Genomic DNA, 21038 nt, shown 5'->3' with positions numbered 1-21038 from the left:
TGGACGCGCTTGCCGCTGATATGGCTATAATAATGAACAACGGGTTAACTGGTTTCGAAGACAACTTGTAGTTCAATTCATTTCAGTTCACAGCGGCTATTAATAATATTAATAAAATTTAGCACAATATTCGTTGGCAATAGCTTCATCAGCTATGTTAATAAGTTTGTCACGAGTTGGTAAAATCATTTGACATTGTTATTTAGGGTTTGAGCTGGATTTAAGAAATGCGGTTTTCCAAATTAAATTGAATATTCCTTTCATACTTTTGCCTTTATAGTTAGTTAAAATTATTAAAATGCATTTTAACTGTAATTTAAGTTAACCTGGAAGCTGTTAGTAGTGATAATTAAATAAATAGTTGACCTATGATTTCATATCTTTTAAATGCGATCGCACTGCTTTGGCTGAAACTTCCGCAGAGCTTAGGCCATCCGTGACCTTTGCTACAAAGTTAAGTCTGTGGGTATCTGTAGAACATAGAAAACAATCGGCTAGATAATACACATAGATAAGACATAATATATATGTGCTTCTGGCTTAAGTAAGTTGTATAACAATATGATTAAGTTATTAAATAGAACGCAAAGTGGCTGCCGCTGTCAGCTCCAAGTCTCGGGGTTTCAAGCCAGTCTCAAGGCGAGCGACTGTCGACCGTGTCGAGTATCAATGGAAGAGCTGGTCCCGCCCGGAGACCACCACGAGCGTTTTTGGCTGGGAACCGTTAGACAGGCGGCAATAATAGTTGGTTAATTAGTGTATTTTGTATATGGCATTATATACACAAAGCTTGGTTATGTGATGTTGTTTATCTTTTCCGGCTGACAGCAGTTGATAAATTATGCGCGACCATCTTTTGCTTTGATTAAGTTGTTCGGCCCGTTCGACTCGAGTTCAAATGCGCGCTGATACAGATAACAAGCCAAACATGCAGCCAAAGCCACAACCCAAATGCCACATAAATCAAATATAAGCAAATATATATTTATATTCAATATATACATATAGATTCGATCGATCTGCGCGGCGCGATAAAGAGCATTGGAATTATGTTCTGTCGCCTGTCGCTGCGCTAAATAAATACATTCGGCGATCTCGGCCATAATGAAGCCAACTACATGTATTGTATAAAGAGCCAGCTAAAATCAGCGCCCAGCTTGGCGCAAAAAACGCAAACACATACAAAAAAAAAAAGAAGGAAAAAATCGGCTCAAAATTTATTGTACGCTGACGGCTTTTTAATGAAAATCACTTGGCTACCAAAAAGCGAATTAATGAAGGTGTGTGTTTTGCGCATGTGTCCGATGCGCATGTGCGATGTTGCGATGTTTCACTGCCCGTTTCAATATAGAGTTTCGATTTCTGTGCCGGCATAAGTTCAAACAAATCAGCGTGCTGTGCTGCCTGACCAGGAGATACCCTCTACTCAGCGTCGACCTGCCGTAATTAATATGCGAACTGCCTTTGTCCACTTTATGTGCTTCTCCTGGCCTCAGCCTCAGGAAACCTGAATCCTAATTAACTTCTGGGCTATGAAGAAAATGAGTGCATGCATCCAAAGTTAAATATAGATAGTCTGTATAGCTTGTTTAGCATTTATATTTATCGAATTAGATCAACATCTTTATTTGACTGAATAAGAAGCTATAGAATAAAGGAAGGAAGTGGGATTTTTCGAATATATATTTAGAATTTAAAGACTAGCTCATATAGATAAAAACAACTTTATTAGATCAATTAGCACTTTTCTTTAAATAAAAATGTCAGATAAAAATAAATATATATAATATAATAAAATATTTATTAAATTTTAATAGAAATTATTAAAATGTTATATTTAAAAATATTAATTGTAATATTATTATAATTAGAAGTTTTTTCGATTTTATCTTCATAACAAAGATGAATTTTTTTAAAATTAATTTTTTCTGATATCCTTATTTTAATTTTAATTTGATCTGGCTGTCATATACATTTACATAAGACTTTTTTAGCCAAACCAATGGCTACAGGGTATCAAAAGGCAACATAGCCCAGGCAGGCAGCATCCATATCAGCGAAAATCAATATGCAAACTACTTATGAGCACGTGTGTGTGCATGTGTGTGTGCATATATCATGCGCAGATTGATCAGCATATGAATCAGTTTAGCATAAGAATCAAAACGTTTCTCAAATGAAAATTATATTTGTTTATGGTCATTTCATTCATGCGTTCAGCCAAACATGTTCGACATGGCTTAGATGATGTTTTATTTTATTGTGCGTGCTTTATTTTTATTTTTTTTTTGGCTTCGATCTTTAAACACACCCCATTTAAGTTTAAACTTTATTGCACTTGTTTGACTGTTTATAGCTGGTGAATTGATATTCAATATAGGTGCTGTAGACAGTTTTTGAATTGAATTCGAAATGGGTTTCGGCTACGAATTGAGATGCAACAATTGGTTAATGGGCCAGTCTCACGCGCATGTTCTCTATAAGACAACAGCAACAACAGCAACAACATCAACAACAACAACGGCAACAACTGTATATGACATTTTAATTATGTTGCTGTCAAATTGTTGTTGCTGCGTCGAGTCTCAATTGTAATTAATAATATTTAATAACAGTCGTTGGCATCGCAGCCGTCAAGTGCACAGATTGAAATGTTATGGAAGTGTTTTGTCATCCCATGAAATGGAGATGAGCCGCATTTACATAGCATTCGGTTTGTTAACCGTGACTTATACTCAATTGTGGTGTATTACAGTGATTAAGCTATTATAATATCGAACCCATCCTAGTCAGTTAATATACATATACACTTTACACTTTTCTTAATTTATTTCCTTATTACAAAAATGCTGTTTTTAGTCAATTAGAAAGCTTAATAATATACGTACTTGTTGAGAATTTGCTGAAATATATCTAAATTGATTAAGACATCCATAATTTTTGTTAATAATTGTTTATTTTTGTTAGCTATTTTGTTGGATTGCTTAGTTATAAACACTCTGGGAGCAAATCATTTTTTTTTTGTATATATATATTTTATTGTTTGCGGCAAGCCGATCTTTAATCCTACTCGATCGAGCACGGGATTATAATTTAACTCTTAATATGAACCGATCTTAAAACTAAATATGTTGCTTGAAAAACACCTGAGCTGATAACTGAACCACACGATAATTTAACAAAAACAAAAATCTATAAAAAATAAAAAATTATATTATCATATTTCTTTTGGATATTTTAAAATTTGGTATACAATTTTTTTGTGTTGGTTATTAAATATATAAAAATATTATTTATCTGTCTTACTTCAAATAAAATAAATAAATAAACACATTTAACTTATCTGCTGAGTTTGATCCGGCGATCTCTTGATTGTTAGTTCGACGCTTACATATGTTAGCTGAGGAGGCTTGTTGTTGTTGTTTTTTAAACAAACTCTGAGCCCCGTTTGTCTCATTTGGAGGTAATATTTTTCCAAAACCCCTTTTTAGTGCTCTCTTTTAAACCAAAGACAAACTTCAGTAAAAAATGCAGCTTTCTATCTTTAAAGGCTTGGGTTCTGCTTTAATCCTTAATCAATCAATCAGTAAGTATGTCAGGTCAAAAATTAGTTTATTTATATAGAAAAATGTGCCAATTTTTGAATCTGTGTTTGAGCTAAAAAGCGCCTGAATAGATTATAAGAATAATTTATAATAAGATTTATTTATTTGGAGGGAATAATTTGATTTTGCATATATAACTTTGCTTATTTATTTATTGCATTTTGTATTGATTGAATTATGGAAAAACTTAAATATATTAACTCATTAATTTAAATTTGATTTTTATTTATTTATTTAGTTTTTTATTTGATTATATATCATAAAATTTCACACAAGTTGCGAAAAATAGTTACTAAACCAGTTATGCTCAACTCTGATATGAAAACGGGCTGTTTAAGTGGGTGGGGCCAGTTGCAAAGTTTGTGAAAGATTGATGGGGCGCCGGAAGCGCTGCAGGCAACAAGGATGCGCCAACGTTTTGAGTGACACTGATGTGACCACTTGCATCCGCCCTCGACCCAGACCCCGCACCCGCACCCTCTGGCAATGCAATTGTTGATAAATGACAATATGATATCTACACATACATATAGTGCAAGTAGTTCCGCAAACCGATGTCAGAGATAAACAAAAGTGCGCAAATATTTTGCACTAACAAATTGTACGATTAGAGAAATTATCAGCAAAACGAACGAGGTCGTTTAGTTATTGTAACATCAAATGGAAATATTCTGTTACCCATATGACTTGGTTGGCCTTATAGATAGTGGAGGCACGTTGAACTGCTTTCAATGTAACTGGGCCGCTTTTTATTCTGACTCAGTTGACGGGAATTCCATTCAAATGTGTTTGCTTAATTAAAAAACCTTTACAAAGTGCTTTGCATGAGTCAGTTTTTATGCTCGTTCATGAACTGAAAACAGAGTATACTGGCTTGCAGCCAGTCCATCCCTCCATCTAAATGCACTTTCTTTTTAATTCCTGAGTCGAAATTTAACATTTAGCTTCTTAAAAAGAATATACAGATCAAATATCTTTCATTTTATAGCTACCGCCACCCCCACTCCTACAGCTAGCTGCGTTTGGAATTGGTAGATAAAGGTTTGGGGTATCCCCTAGACGGGCTCTCTCGACTAGAGCACTCTTGTTTGGATCATTTAAAGTTAGAGTTTGGGATATATACTTGTGTATGCCCACTTCAGATAAAGTGTAAAGATTATCTGGCCCACTGTAAGCATGGCAAGTCGAGCATAAAAAACAAACAAATTATATATATATATATATAAATACTCTATACTCTTGCTTTATCTTAATAAAATAATTGGGCGAGTATTACGCAGTCGTTTGCACCCGACTGCTATTTCAGATATTATGCAGACAATTTCCTAGTAATGCTGGAAAGTTAGCGATTATAAATGGATATTGACAGGATGGCGATGCAAACAAGTTTTTTTTCTTTTGTTAATTTTTTTTGCTTCCGTTATTTAAGACACATGTAGCTGCTAGGATGAACAAACGAATGAGTGAATGGAATGAATGAATGAGTGGTGAGTGCTGACTGCTGCCGGTGGGTGGCAACTGAATACAACATGCGCAGCACGCGTAGCACCAACAAAGACAATAAATTGAGTCATAAAACAGCAAAGCAACAACAGGAGGCGATAACAGCCAGATGCTGAGTTAAATGAGCTGCTGGTTAACTTTTTTATTTCTTAAATACATTTTTTTTTTAAAATATTCTTTTTCACTTTTTTGCTGGCCGAACATGCGTATAAATGTACGCACACTATGGCGCACACAGCTGCAGATACAGATACATAGAGCCTGAGATACAGATACAAATGCAAACACTCAGAATCGAATGGCATGGGCTGGGTAGCTGAGACCGGACAGGCGCCGGCATTGAAGGTCAATAATGTTTGTTTAAATTTTAGCTGCAGATATGTCTGTGTGTGTGTGTGTGTGTGTGTGAGTGTATTGCTTAAGCGCAAATAAAACGTAATGAAGTGGATGGCTAAGTAGGAAATGTAAACTAGCATTCGAAAACAACAGGCACAACAAGTTGCAAAAAGTAAAAATGAAGATAAAACACGTAAAAAACCGAAGAAGCAAAATATTAAAGTACATAAAAACAAAGAAGAAGCAGCATCAGCAGCAGCAGCACACATATAAACCTACACCTCTACACATGTTTATTTCATATTTCTGTAGCGCATAATTTTTTAATATTTATGTAGTTTTTGTGAAATAAAATAAATCAGTTGTGCAGCTGAGACGTCAGCTGCCTGCCCCCTGCCCCCAGCCTGCCTGTCCCACCCCACTCCCCCTGCTGCTGGTGGCAAGGCTCTGCGCCGCGATCGCAATCCAAACGTCATGTGTGGCATTCGAGCGGGCAGGACCCAAGCGAAACCAGTTGCCAACCGGGCCAAGATCTGCACCGTGCTGTAGCCGGCGCAATCGTTTGTACTTGTTAATGGCTTTGTACGCGTAATTATTTTGGCAAGAAGCCGTGTCGCCCGATTGCCCGATTGTCCAGTTCGCCAGTTTGCAAGCTCGCCAGCTCGGTGCTAAAGCGGAAACCCGAATCTGGTCCAATTTGCGAGTATCTGTAGGTAACCATGTCGTACTATATTTTCGGCCCCGTACTCCTCCGTTTATCTGGTAGCCAGGTGAAAGGCTCAATTGGGATTTGTTCTCGCTTGAATTTACGTTTTTTTAATTTCATTTTCGGTTTTTTTATTTTTTTCATATTTAATTGGGTGTTTTTATTGGCTTTTAATGATACGCGAAATGATCGAAGCTCCTGGCCGCAGGCCATGCGCTGCCCCTTTAAGTTTAACTCAGCGCTACCCAAATGCCACGCCCCACATGCAACAGCAGCAGCAGCAGAGCTCAAGTGATTGTTGCCCCAAGCCAGCCAGCTGCAGCCTGTAGCCTGATCAACATAAAGTTCAATCAATGTCTTTCGCCGGCAATTTTAAAAGAACACAATCATTTTCGAGAGCTACCAGCCACAGCAACTAGCAATATTTAAGCTTTATTTTAATTAAGTTAAATAAATTAAATGCACTTTTCTAAAGCAAAACAAAACACTTTACAAGTGTCTAAATAAATTTAACATTTATTATTTTTCAATATTTTAAAGTATTTTTATACAAGCTATATAATAAGGTAGTCCCTGATATGATAGGGGCATGGTCAAGCTTATAATTATGTGTAAAAATATCTTTAAATAATGTAGTTAATTTTACTACCAATCGCGTTATGGGAGCTATATGATGTATTCATTCCGATCGGACCGATATCAATATTTTTACCGTCTTAATTAAAGAGAAGGACCTTTAATCAAGAAAGATAGCCTTAAGACTAACATTAGTTAGGATATGAGAGCAAGGCTTTAGCCTCCGCTGCTGATACTGATCTAGAATATATATGTAGAGTGCAAAATAAATATAAAATAATGTTACAAACCCCCCGCAAAGGTTACAAAAAGCTTAATTCCAAGTTCCAACATAAAAAACTAGCTTTTTCTAGCTGCCAAACCGCTAAGCGCTTAGCATACCGCCAAGTATTTTCAACATTTTATGTTAACAGCATTTAGATGCTGTTAACATTCAGCGAAAGTGGGTTAACAGGAGCGTAATTTGTACAGTTTAAACGTCGATTTAAAGCTGAAAGAATATCCATTTTGCAGACTTTAACATTCAGTTTATACAGGAACATAAAAAACATATATGTTTAATAATTCATATTGCCTTTCACGGAGTTTGACTTTTGCATTTGCTTAACATTTAAAAAGTAATTCGGCCCAGCTGATAGCCGGCTGCGCAGTCCGCGCATCTGCTCGCTCTCACCCGAGCGCCGCGGCGACAGGTTGATCGGCAGCTTCTTTGCGGCGGCTCTTATCTGCTGCGGCCGCTGTCGCTGTCGCTGCCGCAGTCGCTGCCGCAGTCGCTGCCAACGTTCTTGGTATATAAACGTCAGCGTCGCCCAGCGTCCAATCAAACAGACGACGCCTTCAAGTCTAGCTACACGCACGAGAGTGGAGTTGGAGTCGTCGGCAAATTTCGTGACGCTTTTTTCTCGGTTTTGGACACACATTTTTTGAAAGCCTCTACCCCGCATACCCCCTCCAAACGCTTGTGATTCGCTTGAAACGCGGCAAACAAAATTAAATTGAAATTAAATTAAAAAGTGCAAGCATTAAATATAAGACTGTCTTTAAAGAAGAGCTTATATTTGAATCAAATTTAAGTAAAAAGTGTTTAATTAAGTGCATTTCAAACACACACGCACACACACAAAAGTGTGCCTAAGTTTAACAAATTAAATTAGAATATTTCATAAAAATCAAAATGATGCAGAACAGCGCACAGCTACTTCCTCTGGCTCTAATGCTGATCTCCTGGGGAACGGCATTTGCCTGCCATGGCAAGCTAATCGGTAAGTAGTCGGCAGCACTTGACCAGCCCCAATTTCGAGTCCATTCATTTGTATGCAGTCTGCCTGATGTGGGGCATTAAAAAAAATTAAAATAATTCAAAAATAGAAATAGTTAAAATTGCCTGTGCGGCATGCATAAATAGATTGCGACCAATTAAGGCCTTTTATTTTTTATTTATTTTTCAAATTTTTTTAAATTACAAGCATTTGCATTTCGCATTTGTTTTTAGTATTTATTCGCATTTAAGTACATTTCAGGCACGTTTTTGTCATTTGTTTTATGAATGAATGGGACAAAAAAAGTGTTTATGAGCTGCTCAGTCTGTAGAATTTAAGCAAATATTTGCCAACACAATGTTTTATTTAGCTAGCGTTTAGCGAAAGCCACAATACTCCCCAAATGCCACACACACACAGTCGGTGCCTGCAGCGGCGAGGTGTGCTCGATAACTTTGTGGAATGTTCGCATATTCGCGCTCGCCTTGGCAACTGGGCTCTCAAAATGACTTCAGAGCGCGCTTATTACATAAAGTGTATAATTAATTGTTAAAGGGAAGGGAACAAACTAAATAAACCGGTTCAAATTTCAAGTTTATTTAATATAATTAAAAAATTATAACGCATACTACATAGATCCATAAATATGCCACTCTGTATGCATATGAGGTGCCCCGACGCTAAGCTTTCAGTTAATCAAAGGCCAATCAACTCAACAAATTCATATATTTGATAAACCTTAATTCATTAACATTGTGCCAGGCGTATAATTATTTATATCAAATATATATAACAAAAACAATATCATAATTATGAAACTCTACTGTGTTATGGGAGCTCATTGAACTGATCAAGCCGTGAAGGTAATTTGTTAGCCATAATTGAAAGTCACCCGAATTAGAGAATCAAGCCAAATCTGAGACATGCTTAAAAAACACTTGAAAAATTATAATAAAACAAAAAATAACATTTAATTTAATGGGGCGTGAGCTGCGCTAAGTGGATCACCCAAACATTTGCCGGGCAAAACTCTTAACGCTTTTTGTGTTCTGCACACGCAGGCGCCGTCTTTTGTTGTTAACAAAACAAATTCCAGTTGTTGTTCCCAGTTTTGTTGTCGAAATTGGTAATAATAAAACCGAAGCTTTTGTTTTTATAGTGCGCGTGCGCGTTTTTGATTAATGTTTGCTTTTTACTTGGCTTCGCTTCCACCTGGGGAATGGCCACATAATTCCAACGCAATTTCGAGCCATGCCACAACACGCATCAAAATCGAATCGAAATCGATTTCAATCATACTAGCAGAGCATTCAGCGTGACAAATGGGCCGAAAGGCGACGACTGCGGCCGAAACGTTTTGCTGCGGCATCAATCAAAGCCTTTTGCCGCGCTAATAATGTAATTAAATATGTAGATGCGCAGACAAGAGCAACGACAACGACCTCAACAACGTGCAACGAACAACGTGCAACGTGCAACGAACAAGCGTAGCTGGGTGATAATCAGTAAATGATAAATGTTACAAAACATGTTGCGGCTAACATAAAGCATAACTGTGTGCATTAACTCGAGCTAAATGCGTCTGCGAGGGTCTTATTCGCGATTTTCCCTTACATATGCCCTTCCAGAGGGTCTATAATAATTTCCATGAATCGTGTAACGCACAGCAAAATACTTTTTCGAGCCAACTAAGTATTTATATTAAAGCTATCGACATGAATCCTTGCAGCAATTAAGATTTCGACGGATCGAGCTACTAAATCATATAGCTGCCATAGGAACGATCTTTCAAATATCAAGTTTTTGCTTCAAAAACCTTTTTTTGCTGCCCGGTAAGCCATGGTTGGCAAGGGCATTTTATTGTCGGCGTGCCGAAGTCTGGTCGTTCCCTCTTGTTTTCTACCGTCTGCCTGTCGGCTCGCTTGCCACTTCCCGTTGTGGCAGCTCTCGCATTGTTCAAGGTGAAGTCAACGCCTGCAACGAGCTGGCAGTTAAGCACTTGTTAACATATTGTTGGCATTTGTTGGCCGCACTCTGTCTGCCCCAGAGCCAGCCAGTCGTTGTGGCTGTGGCGGCTAAGCAAGTTTGTAGCTTAAGTCTTTCGTTTTCGTCGGTGCTTACAGTTATTGGTAGCTGTTGACGTTTCGTTGTCAACATTATAGCCTCAACGTCGCTGCCAGCGCCGCACTTGATCATTTCTGCTGATGTTGTTGTTGTTGTTGTTTATTGCTTTCAGCCAAGAATATGCAAAATATGGTCAGCCTGTTGCGGAAACCGATCGACAGCTTTATGTGCAATTTGTCAGAGAAGATAGTTCACAAAATTTGCATAGCGCCCGATGCACATGGGCATCTCCCTCATGTTGATTGATGCGTATTGACTTAAAAACACACACAAGCACACACACATAAAGAGAGAGACTGATGGGGCAGTGCGTTGATTTACCTACCGGTTCGACTCAATGCTGTGAAACTGATATTTATGTAAATGTACTCGTCCATATGTATGTGTTATATAGCATAACACTAACACGTCTTTAATTTGACAGCTGCGGTTGAGTTTGAAGCTCGACGGGTTCTGCAAAAGCCGCTCGCTCACAGCTATTTTTAGTCGGCGCACTAACCTTGACTAAAAAAACAACAACATCATTTAAAACACACTCTCTTAACTGCCAGCTGTAGCTGAGCTGCTCGATCGGGCTTCAATTCGGGCAGCTCTATTGACATCTAGACCCATTTATTTGTGCGAACGCCAGCTAAGCATAGCTGTAAATTTATTTATTGTTCTTGTTTTTGTTTATTAGCCGCGTCAAGTTGTCTGACTGTGGCTCGGGCACGTTGCCGCACTTGACCGGCAGCCGACGATGCCATGGCCGTGGCCCAGCAGCAGCAGCTGTAGGAGGAGGCGGCGGACTTTCAGACAGACAGACAGACGGTCAGACAGACGGTCAGACAGACGGACGTGCAGGCAGGAAGTGCAGCTTGGAGTCGGTTGTTAAATGCTCTCACGGCTCGGGCAGCGCAATCAGCGCCCATCGCTTGCTGTCCATTATTATAATTATTAAAAATTATTAAGCATGCGTAATTATTTAAATGAAATGCGGCTGCATAAAGCGGCCACGCCTCTAGCCAGTGCGCTGCAAGGACTAATATCAGCCAGTTGGCCGTTTTCTTCTTTTGGTTTTCCCAACTCCCTTTAAAAAGTATATTGTTTATATTATATATGAGACTCACGTACACAGGTCGCTGCTACGACTCATTAACACCCTACGGCAACTTTTGTATTTCTCTTTATATACCCTGGAATGAGCCCACAATTGGGATTAAAAATTGAAAGATTAGCCGCAAACATGATATACTTGAGAGTGACTTTTGCTCACAAAAAAACAGAAAACCAATTTGTCTGCTTGTGCCACGCTGCTGACACACTTCACACCAATATATCGTGAGTCAGTGCCAGGCGCCGACAAAAAAAATAAATTAACAAAAACAAAGTAGATAAAAAATTGGCTAATGGACAAATGTTGGATTTTTAATTGACGCCTTTGAGCAGCACACGCCGCATCGATTTTAAAATTTTTATTGTCTCTTAATGCATTTATATATTTCTCGCTGTATTCTTTAATTATCTGCTTTTACCTTAAGACGTGTTCTATTTCAAACCGGTTGGCATTTGCGCAAATCCAAAAATTCGTGTCTAATTTCCAAATAATTTTTGACGGCAAATTTTTGTAAATAAGAGCCAAAAAGCTTTACCGATAATATGCCTATCCACGCACTTATATAAACTATTAAAATAAAAAAAAAAGTTGCCAATGTTAATTTTGAGAGTTCGTTAAAAGCTTGTGATATAAAATTTAAGCGCGACTTGAATGAAATTTCAACAAATTCGAATAGAAACCAAAAAAAAAAAAAACCGGCTCCCCCAAGAGTTGGCAGAAAGCATCATTAAGCCAAGTCGAAACGAAAAACCCACGAGACGCACGCATAATAAAAACTTAATATTTTAAGCATTTCGATTTTCGATTCGAAACAAAATCCAAAAATAGAAATGATAGCATGTCCCCAATCGCACACAAATACGTATATAATATATATAAATATTCTAATATAATTTTATGCTAATTTCGACCTAATCATTTCAGCATCGGGCATCAGCACCGAGGAGAGATCAATCATCTTGCAGGAACACAATCGCCTCAGGCAGCTCGTTGCCACCGGACGCTATCCGGGCCAGCCGGGTGCCGAAAATATGCGGGAGATCGTCTGGGACGATGAGCTGGCAGCCCGCGCCCAGCAATGGGCCGACAATTGTCAGTTTCGACACGATCCGCATCGCACAATAAGTAAGTTATTTCTAAATATTTGCTGCCTGCAATCCATGTGGTGAAGTTCCTCTCCCTCCCCCCAAAACAAATACATAAAATAAATGATATGCCGCCAATCTGACAGCCGGCAGCTGGTTTTTGTGATTTGCATGTTTTCAGCTTGAATCGATCGGTAAAGTATCATCAATATACACACATACGGGCACTTGGTCGACTGCATGCTAAAACACTAAAATTAACCACAGTACATCCCTCATCTAGTTATAGCTATAGTATTATTGTAGATCTAAGAGTCTCTTAAAATACTTCTGGTATACTTATATATCTATGCCCTCCTCATAATAGATCGCTTTACCATGGGCCAAAATCTGGCTGTTATATGGAGCACTGCACCGCTGGAAGCCGAAGATGGGGATTTTCCATCGCGCATTCAAAACTGGTTCAATGAGGTGCAAAAGTATTCTTTCGGCGACGCCTGGTCACCCAAGACTGGCCACTACTCACAGCTGGTGTGGGGTGAGACCAGCCTGGTGGGCTGCGGCTTTGCCGAGTACAAGGACAACATTAAATTCAACAAGCTTTACGTTTGCAACTATGGACCTGGGTAAGCACGCATCCACAGCGTACCTAAGGGACAATCACCAAATATACTCTCCTGCTTTCCAATTTATACAGTGGCAACGTTGTCGGCTACAATCCCTACGAGGTGGGCAAACCGTCGTGTGCCACATATGGCATGAAACCCTCGGCACGGTATCAGGGTCTGTGCGCCGCACCCGGCGCCTCACCGGCGGCTACGAATAGCGTCTATGGCGGCAATACAATTGAAACGTATGAGTACAGCTTCAGCTCAGCTAGTAGCAACAGCAACAGAAATAGCAACAGCAACAACAACCACAATAAGCCGACTAACAACATTAACAAGAGCCTATTAGCAAACAGCAAGACCAACAACCGAATTCAAAATAATCCCAATCAACAATCCTACTCCTCCTCCTCCCAATTCCCCAAACAGGCAGCACCGGCGACGACGTCCAGTGGCAGCTCCTTTGGCACCAAGACACGTGGCGGCAGTCAGGCCTTTACCACGGAGAATAATCAGCAGCAGCAGCAGCACTCCGGCAGGTATAAGCACAAGCTCGAGGCGTATCGGCCCAGCGCTGCGGAGTTTGAGAAGTCCGTACAGAAGCATACCATACTACGCACCTTTATAGAGCAGAATCCCAATGAGCAGCAACAGCAGACGGTTGGGGCATTCGAGCAGCCTGCCAAGGATGCAGCGGATGCAGCCAGCGGCACCCCGAAGCCAAGTCGGGGTTGGAGCATTTTGACCTGGCGTGGTTAGATATGTGAATTGGTCTTTCCCACTGCCAGCCGGCACTGCCATGCACCCAATATGCCGCAGAATGTATTAGCTCACCCGCCCAGTAATAACTACTATGTAGTGTCATTAGAACCATCTTCGATTCTGAGTTTCCCGACTACCATCGCAAAGCTTCTCTCGTACTCGTACTATATACATATATATATAGCGAATAATAGGCTCTTATACTTATTTAAACATTCCCATAAACAAATTGCCATATGATGTAACATACATTGTTTTTTTTTAGCATTATGATTTACTTACTTTGCAATTATACTTACATACTTTTTAAATTATTTATATATTGTATAATTGGATAACATTGAAAAGACCTCCATCCTTCAGTCAAGCAACTACCGAATGTTTGTATCAAATATTTGTAACAAAATTGCAAATTTAAATTTTCGTTTTTAATCGGCGCCCAACATCAACTAGTTAGTTATAGTATTGTGTTCAAGCAAATAAAAACAGCAAGATGATATTTTAAAGAAAACTGTGATTATTTATTTTTTATCATGATAATTTCTTATTACGCAACAATTCATCGTTGTAGTAAAGTACAGTAGTATTTTCTTGTCTACACGTATACAAATCAGAGATTTCAACTTGAAAACATGGCAAGTAACTTAACGCATTTTCAAAAGTGTTTATGTATTTATCATATTTATATATATACATATATGCACGTACATCGCATAATAAAGCAGTTTTTAATTATGTCTTCAACAGACATATTTTTAGCATGCTTACATATTTGCATAGCTTCACGTACTCACGTCTTACAGTTCATCGTGTAAACAGGAAAGCAACCAAGAAATTAAAGCGATTTATAAACTAATTTGATTAGCTAAATTATTTTACATAAAAACATGTTTGCATGTGCTGAAATCTTTATTTCTTTAAGTCAGCTTTAATCGCGTGGATAGTTTAGGTTTGTAAGGTCAATGAATTTTTAAATTGGCCAAATGTTAGGCATGCTCTTATAAATTTTTTGGTTTACGCTTAATTAAATCACAAGAAAATACAGAATAGGTGTTACTCAATTAAAAAACGTACCTAAATTACAAACTTCATCGTGTAAACATAAAAGAGCACAGCAGCACGAGAACTCATTCCGAGGGATTGAGCATGCGCGTGGGAGAGAGAGAGAGAGAGCTCTACTAGGGCGTCTGCTGAATACTTGCTGAATATGCGGCAAAAAATAAGAGAGCAATTGAGAGAGAGAGAGTGCCACTGATAAGAACTACTAAGCCGGGACTGGGGGGCTTGAAGCTATGGTCTAGGAACTATTGATGCGGCTGTACACTCCATACACTATAACAATAATGGCTCTCATGATTTTTAGCCGCTGCTAGTGGGCGACATGTATCCTGAAAAAGATGCTATGCATGCATATCGTTGGCCAAATATACCCTGCACTAGCTCAAGGTCACAAGAGCTGTTGCTCAGTTGCATGCACGTGAGTACATATTATAGGGTATAAAGTGTATAGAGAGTCTAGAATATAGATTATAAGGTATAGCTGAGAGCTGAGAGGTATAGAGCAATAAGTAGAGAGGATACGTTATGGTGAAGAGAATAGTTTTTTTTTATTTCTATAAATGTTTATTGTATTGGCTTAGGTGATATTTCGCCAAGCCTGTGAATAGTAAAATGTAAGGAGCATAGAAATAGTATAAAGAATAACGCATAGTCATACTCTAATGAGTCCATAGTAAACCGGATTTTTAAAACCACAAACCGAACTTTGAACTGAATAAGTATTCCAAAAAAACACAGGTTTAATATAGAACTGGTTCTTTAAAAAAACAAAACTAAAAAAATTCATTAGAAAAATTAAATTATTTCACTTTTTTTAAAAAAAACTAAAAAAAAACAAGGCCTAAATCAAAAGCGGGGCTCACCAATATTGTAAACCAGCCAGACCTCAAGGCGAGGCATACCGACTGGTATATAGAGTATAGAGTGCAGCCTTGAGCACTCTTTTTGTTTTTCACAGTGCTTTGTCTATGAAGCACACACAAAAGGCCAATCAATGTTGCGATTAAGCCCGTACGTTATCTGAATACTTTTGGCCAAGCTTTATTTTCCGTGTTTGTTGCTGTTTTTGTTTTTGTTTTATTGTAATTGTGCAGTTTATCTGCGTCATAGCTGTCCCCAATGTGGCAGACCTATTACACTCTTACATGCTCATAAATGGCTATAAATTTTGAGGGCATACATACACGCACACACACACACACACACATACACACACACACACACACAATGGGTGTCAATTTCATGTGTGACACGAAATTAAGATAGGCCAGCAATGCTGTCAACTGTTGTATCGGTATCATAGGACATATGACAGCAACAAAACATACAAAGGGTTGAGCTTTACGGCCTGTGCGGATATGGAAATGCTCTATATTGTGGAATTTGTTAATCTACACACACACACACTCACAAGCACACACATCCCGCCAGTTTATTATGGTTACTTCTGTTGTCCGAATGCGAATGCACTTCATCATCTTGAGCAGTTACAGAGGCTGGCAGCGTGAAATTAACTGCCAGCGAGTCCTTCTTGGCAGAACAACTTTTATTTATATACGGCCAATGTCATACATTAACTTATGACTCGCACTGTGCCAGACAAAGTGTCCTTTGCTGTCACACCAAGCAAGACGGCGACGGGGGCGAGGAATTGGAATGCCTCAGCGCCAGCCAGCAAATGTGCCGTGGCCGGAAAATGGGAAACTTTTCTTTTAATACAAATGTCAATTTGCTGCAGCTGTCGCTTCGCGAAAATGCAATATTTGAGGGTATGCGTGAGCGGTTTTCCACTGTGAAGAAATAAAATTAAATAGCCCAGCGTAATTAAGCAGCCTCAAATGTAACTCGAGTTGCCAACTCGCGAAATCTCTGACAGACAAAAGGGCTGTAAAACCGGTGGCCCATATTAACGGGGCTTATGAATATCAACGCATTAATTTCATTTGCCTTAATTTTCTTACTCTTTTGGGATTTTTATTTTTATACCGAGTAAAAAACCGCACAAAGGGTGTTTTATCACAAGAAGCCCCAGAAAAAAATAATCGATTCCCAGACAGATATTGTCTCTGACATTTTATGCTGGGCTACAAAACGAAATTTAAAGTCGCTGGTTCGATTCACGGCTCGAACCAACTCTCTGCAATTCGTATTAATTTGAGAACCATCCATGAGTCAAGGTTCTTTTAATCAATTCGGGACTAAGCCGATTTGCAGCCTAAATTCTGTGATAATATTTTATTACCAAGCGCTAAGTGCATTTAGGTTTAGCTTGAACAGGGTATTATATATTCCAGCACCTAAGCTTGTTATTTCCAGTAGTTCAAAGTCTCTGCCAAATGTCGCATTAACTTGTGACATTAAAGAATATCCCCATCTTACCAAATGGCCAAACCAAATGTTTCCTTCTACACAACCAAAAATTTAGTTTTGCAAAGCTACAAAATTTAAGTAAAATTTGATTCTCTTTTTAGCATTACATACTTTGCAGCATCCACGAAAAATGCTTAGCATACTTTTAAGCATCACAATTAAATATTTAAAATTGCACAATAATCATTCCATTTTTACCATTTAGCTGTGCTTGTATAAAGTCTGCGATGAACCTCAACTTTTTACGATAGATAAGAAAACTGACCGGGAAAAGTCGATGCTTTGATGTATTGTATGTCGATTAGCATCCATAAATCAATTTTTTCTTGAATTTGCAATTAAAAAAATGTTTTACAAACCTTAACTAAGAAAATAAATTTTGTATTATATTATACATTTTTTATTCCCATTACAAGAACTTATGTTGTCTAAAGTTCGAACTCAAGATCGTGGCTTGGCAAAACGGGAAACCCGATTCGGGCTCAGTTTGTTTTGACTGCGAACCTGTATGCCGCAGTCGGTAGCATCCAACAGCAACATTCGTATTTGTTTTGTTGTTTTGAGTATCAAAACAAAAAAATAAAAAATTGACATTGTTTTGAATTTGCAAGAAATGTACTAGGTGCGACTTATGGGGCTTTGAACATATATCTAATGCTTTATTTACCTGAGCGGCATAATAAGACACGCGATAAATGCATATTAGCTCTTAGGCCTGTGCGTATCTTAATTGTGGTTTTAAAGAAGAAGACTCCGCTCGACAAAAAGATATGGCAAGTGCTAATTAATTAGATTAACTTGGAAATTTTCGAGTGAAAGTTCTCTTTTTTTTTAAAAGATATTTACCGTGCATGTTCCTAGTACAATAAAACTAATGTGCAAACAACAAATAAACAAGTAAAAGTGCTCCAGTCGGGTGTGCCCAACTAGTAGATACCCTGAAGCCAGCACCAAGCCGCCTTTACAACCATTCTCGATGTGCTTCTTCTTCCTCAGTGCTACACTTTTAGAACTGCATTGCAAATGTGCGGAAGATGCAGAATGCAATGCTTATAAAATTGCATATTTTCTTATATTATGTGTGAAAGGGAGAAGGTATAAAAATTGGGAAACAATTCTTATCTGGGTATAGTATACGAGAGCCAACATATCAAATCTGGGTCGAATCAGAAATCTCTAGTTCTTATAAGCCTAAAGATATGTTAAAACACGGGATGTCGATATCTATTTTTCAAAATAAACTTAACTTTTCCCGTTCAAAATTTAAATTATCTAGCTCTCATAATTTCCGAGTTGCAAACGGACAGACGGATGGAGAGACAAAGAGATATGTCTAGTTTTACTATGTGGCTGTGGCTGCTGAGCAAGAATGAGGTTGATGAACTATTCTGCTGTCTGTTACGAACACTTGGCCAAAAACTATTATACCCCTTGAACTCATTGCAAATGGGTAAACAAGTTATCTGTAATGACTGTGTGAGTTGAAAGTAAGATTCTGGAGAACTACGTAAGCAGCTGTGATTTCTTTGGCTCGTAGATAGTAGGTAAGGTATAAAATGTGCCTGTTTGGCCTCATCGGAACATTCATTAAAAATCTTCTAATCAAGCTTCAGTATGTTTGCAACTCCATTGCGCCAGCTGAGCAGCCTGAACCGTTCCGGCATGGTGGGCCAGGAGCAAGCGCAACAGTACGAGATTACCAACAAGGGATATGGCAAGGATGCGGTGAAGGTTATGTATATCAATCGCAAGGGTCCGGTGCACAGCATTCAAGAATTGGAGGTGGGCACACACCTGAAGCTCTACAGCAACAAGGACTATATGCTGGGCAACAACTCGGATGTTGTGGCCACCGATTCGCAAAAGAATACCGTCTATCTGCTAGCCAAGAAACACGGCATCGAGAGTCCCGAAAAGTTTGCACTGATATTGGCCAAGCATTTTCTGAACACATATGCGCACGTGGAGGAGGCGCATGTCCATGTGGAGGCGTATCCCTGGCAGCGCATGACCCAGGATGTCTCCCATAATATCGGCAAAGGGTACTGCGAGAACAACTGTAATTCCAGATCGAATAGCAATTGTCAGCAGCACAACCACGCCTTCATCTTTACACCCACAGCGCAGCATTACTGCGACGTGATCCTGACGCGTCAAGGTAGGCACATATATGGTATGAGAGAAGCCCTTCCTAACAAATCGTCTGCTTCTAGATCCCAAGGAAACTGTCATCAGTGGCATCAAGGGACTGCGCGTTCTAAAGACAACGCAATCTTCATTTGTGAACTTTGTTGACGATGAGTTCCGCACGCTGGCGGATCAGTATGATCGCATCTTCAGCACCGTTGTGGAGTGCTCCTGGGAGTACTCGGATACGGAGTCGGTCAACTTTTTGCAGGCCTGGGAGACTGTCAAGGACATTGTGCTTCGCAACTTTGCCGGCGATCCAAGTGTGGGCATCCCCTCGCCCTCAGTGCAGCACACGCTGTATCTCAGTGAGAAACAGGTCCTGGACGTGCTGCCACAGGTGTCTGTCGTCTCAATGACAATGCCCAACAAGCACTATTTCAATTTTGATACGAAACCATTTCAACAATTGGTGCCTGGGGAGAACAATGAGGTCTTCATACCGACCGACAAGCCACATGGCACCATCTATGCGCAACTCACACGTAAGAGTCTCAAAAGTCATCTCTAATATTGAGCGATATATGCGAGATGTTCTGAGATCTTACGCTGGCTGCTGAGATATCCTGGGATAGCTACATATATGATCCTCATTATATTATAGTTGTAATAGACACAAATCAATAAATGTATATTTTAAATTATGTTTTAAAATTCGGATTACATAAAAAATAAAAAGTTAAAATCTTTTTCAATTTATTTTTTGTTCAACTTAAAATTAAATTCCAACAAACTATTTTTGTTTACTTTACAATCAGCCTACAAAAATGATTAGCTTCACTCTAAAAATTTATTGCATATAAATTGGACTTTCCGCATTTTTGATGAATAACAATATATTTGAGGTCAATAAAGCCGCTTTGCCCTGGGAAATCGTAAAAGCCGAATACCATGCTAATCAATTTATCTATGCACTTGCTTCGCTTTGAAATTAAATAGAAATCATTGTAATGGAAGAATATAGATAAATTAAAAAAAGAAAGAAGAGGTATATATAAACACTATGTATTTATGTGCATAGAAGCAATTGAAGGCAAAGTATATATTGAAAAAGTTTTTCAATTTCAGTAAAGCTTTTATTTTACATCAAAAGATATCACACACACGCGCACAGAGACCAACCACACACACACACACCCATACCACACACTTGCAGCCAATGCAAAACTACTATGTATATTGTGCTAAAAGAGAAATCCCCACACACTCACAAAGACACACACACCAAATTAGAAATAGAAAACCCAGCAACAAAACGAAAACTGAAGCAATAAGCGAAAATGAAATGAAAAATCATGAATGGCCAACAAGCGGAAGAGGGGCTGCAGTGTACGTGAGGGGGGTTGGTGGGGCAGCTTGACTGGTGCCGGGTTACAGCGATATCAAACCGAAAAAAAAAAACATTTTTCGAGTATTACGAGTATTGGTAGCATTCAGGCAAAGCCGGAGTTTTGCATGCCCAACGCGGTTGGCCGTGAAATGGAAAGCGCAGGGCAGCCATAAGCTGAAAATTACCAAAACCAAAACGCTGCTTTATAGAATGGACAAGTACCCCGATGCGCCACCCCCAACCCTCAGCCATAAGCACTGCCAATTCGAGATAAAAATCGAAATATCAAGAGTTTTGCAGACGAAGCGTCAGATGCGAATTTAAAAGTGAACTCTTTTATTTAGGTTAGGTCTGGGTGGGAAGTTCTGTTCAAAATCATCTGCTCTGCATTTTACGGATTAGTTTTAAGTCCACTTTTTCATTACCGAAATG

The 21038-nt window shown here is 38.9% G+C and overlaps 2 protein-coding genes across 2 annotated transcripts; both read left to right on the top strand.

Annotated features, from left to right (window-relative positions):
• Window positions 1-7561: 7561 nt before the first annotated feature.
• On the top strand, window positions 7562-13974 carry LOC135438628 (cysteine-rich venom protein). The gene is made up of 4 exons (XM_064697000.1): window positions 7562-7988; window positions 12130-12330; window positions 12658-12916; window positions 12988-13974. Exons 1-4 carry the CDS (start codon window positions 7901-7903, stop codon window positions 13655-13657), a joined length of 1218 nt encoding a protein of 405 aa, XP_064553070.1. The 5' UTR covers window positions 7562-7900; the 3' UTR covers window positions 13658-13974.
• Window positions 13975-18665: 4691 nt separating this feature from the next.
• Uro (Urate oxidase) lies at window positions 18666-19971 on the top strand. The gene is made up of 2 exons (XM_064696969.1): window positions 18666-19247; window positions 19303-19971. Exons 1-2 carry the CDS (start codon window positions 18704-18706, stop codon window positions 19785-19787), a joined length of 1029 nt encoding a protein of 342 aa, XP_064553039.1. The 5' UTR covers window positions 18666-18703; the 3' UTR covers window positions 19788-19971.
• Window positions 19972-21038: the final 1067 nt, after the last annotated feature.

This window comes from Drosophila montana, unplaced genomic scaffold (genome assembly GCF_035044405.1).
Source record: "Drosophila montana isolate Dmon_TW-CO22-7 unplaced genomic scaffold, ASM3504440v1 contig_3848_1, whole genome shotgun sequence".
Taxonomy (NCBI): Eukaryota; Metazoa; Arthropoda; class Insecta; order Diptera; family Drosophilidae; genus Drosophila; species Drosophila montana.
This window is presented reverse-complemented; position numbering and strand designations above follow the sequence as displayed.

Bases quoted from the DNA above. Each gene is read 5' to 3' on its own strand.
- LOC135438628 (XM_064697000.1), top strand. From the start codon at position 7,901: ATGATGCAGAACAGCGCACAGCTACTTCCTCTGGCTCTAATGCTGATC. The intron at 7,989-12,129 runs GTAAGTAGTCGG...TAATCATTTCAG, and splicing joins CTGCCATGGCAAGCTAATCG to CATCGGGCATCAGCACCGAG. The intron at 12,917-12,987 runs GTAAGCACGCAT...CAATTTATACAG, and splicing joins GTTTGCAACTATGGACCTGG to TGGCAACGTTGTCGGCTACA.
- Uro (XM_064696969.1), top strand. From the start codon at position 18,704: ATGTTTGCAACTCCATTGCGCCAGCTGAGCAGCCTGAACCGTTCCGGC. The intron at 19,248-19,302 runs GTAGGCACATAT...GTCTGCTTCTAG, and splicing joins CGTGATCCTGACGCGTCAAG to ATCCCAAGGAAACTGTCATC.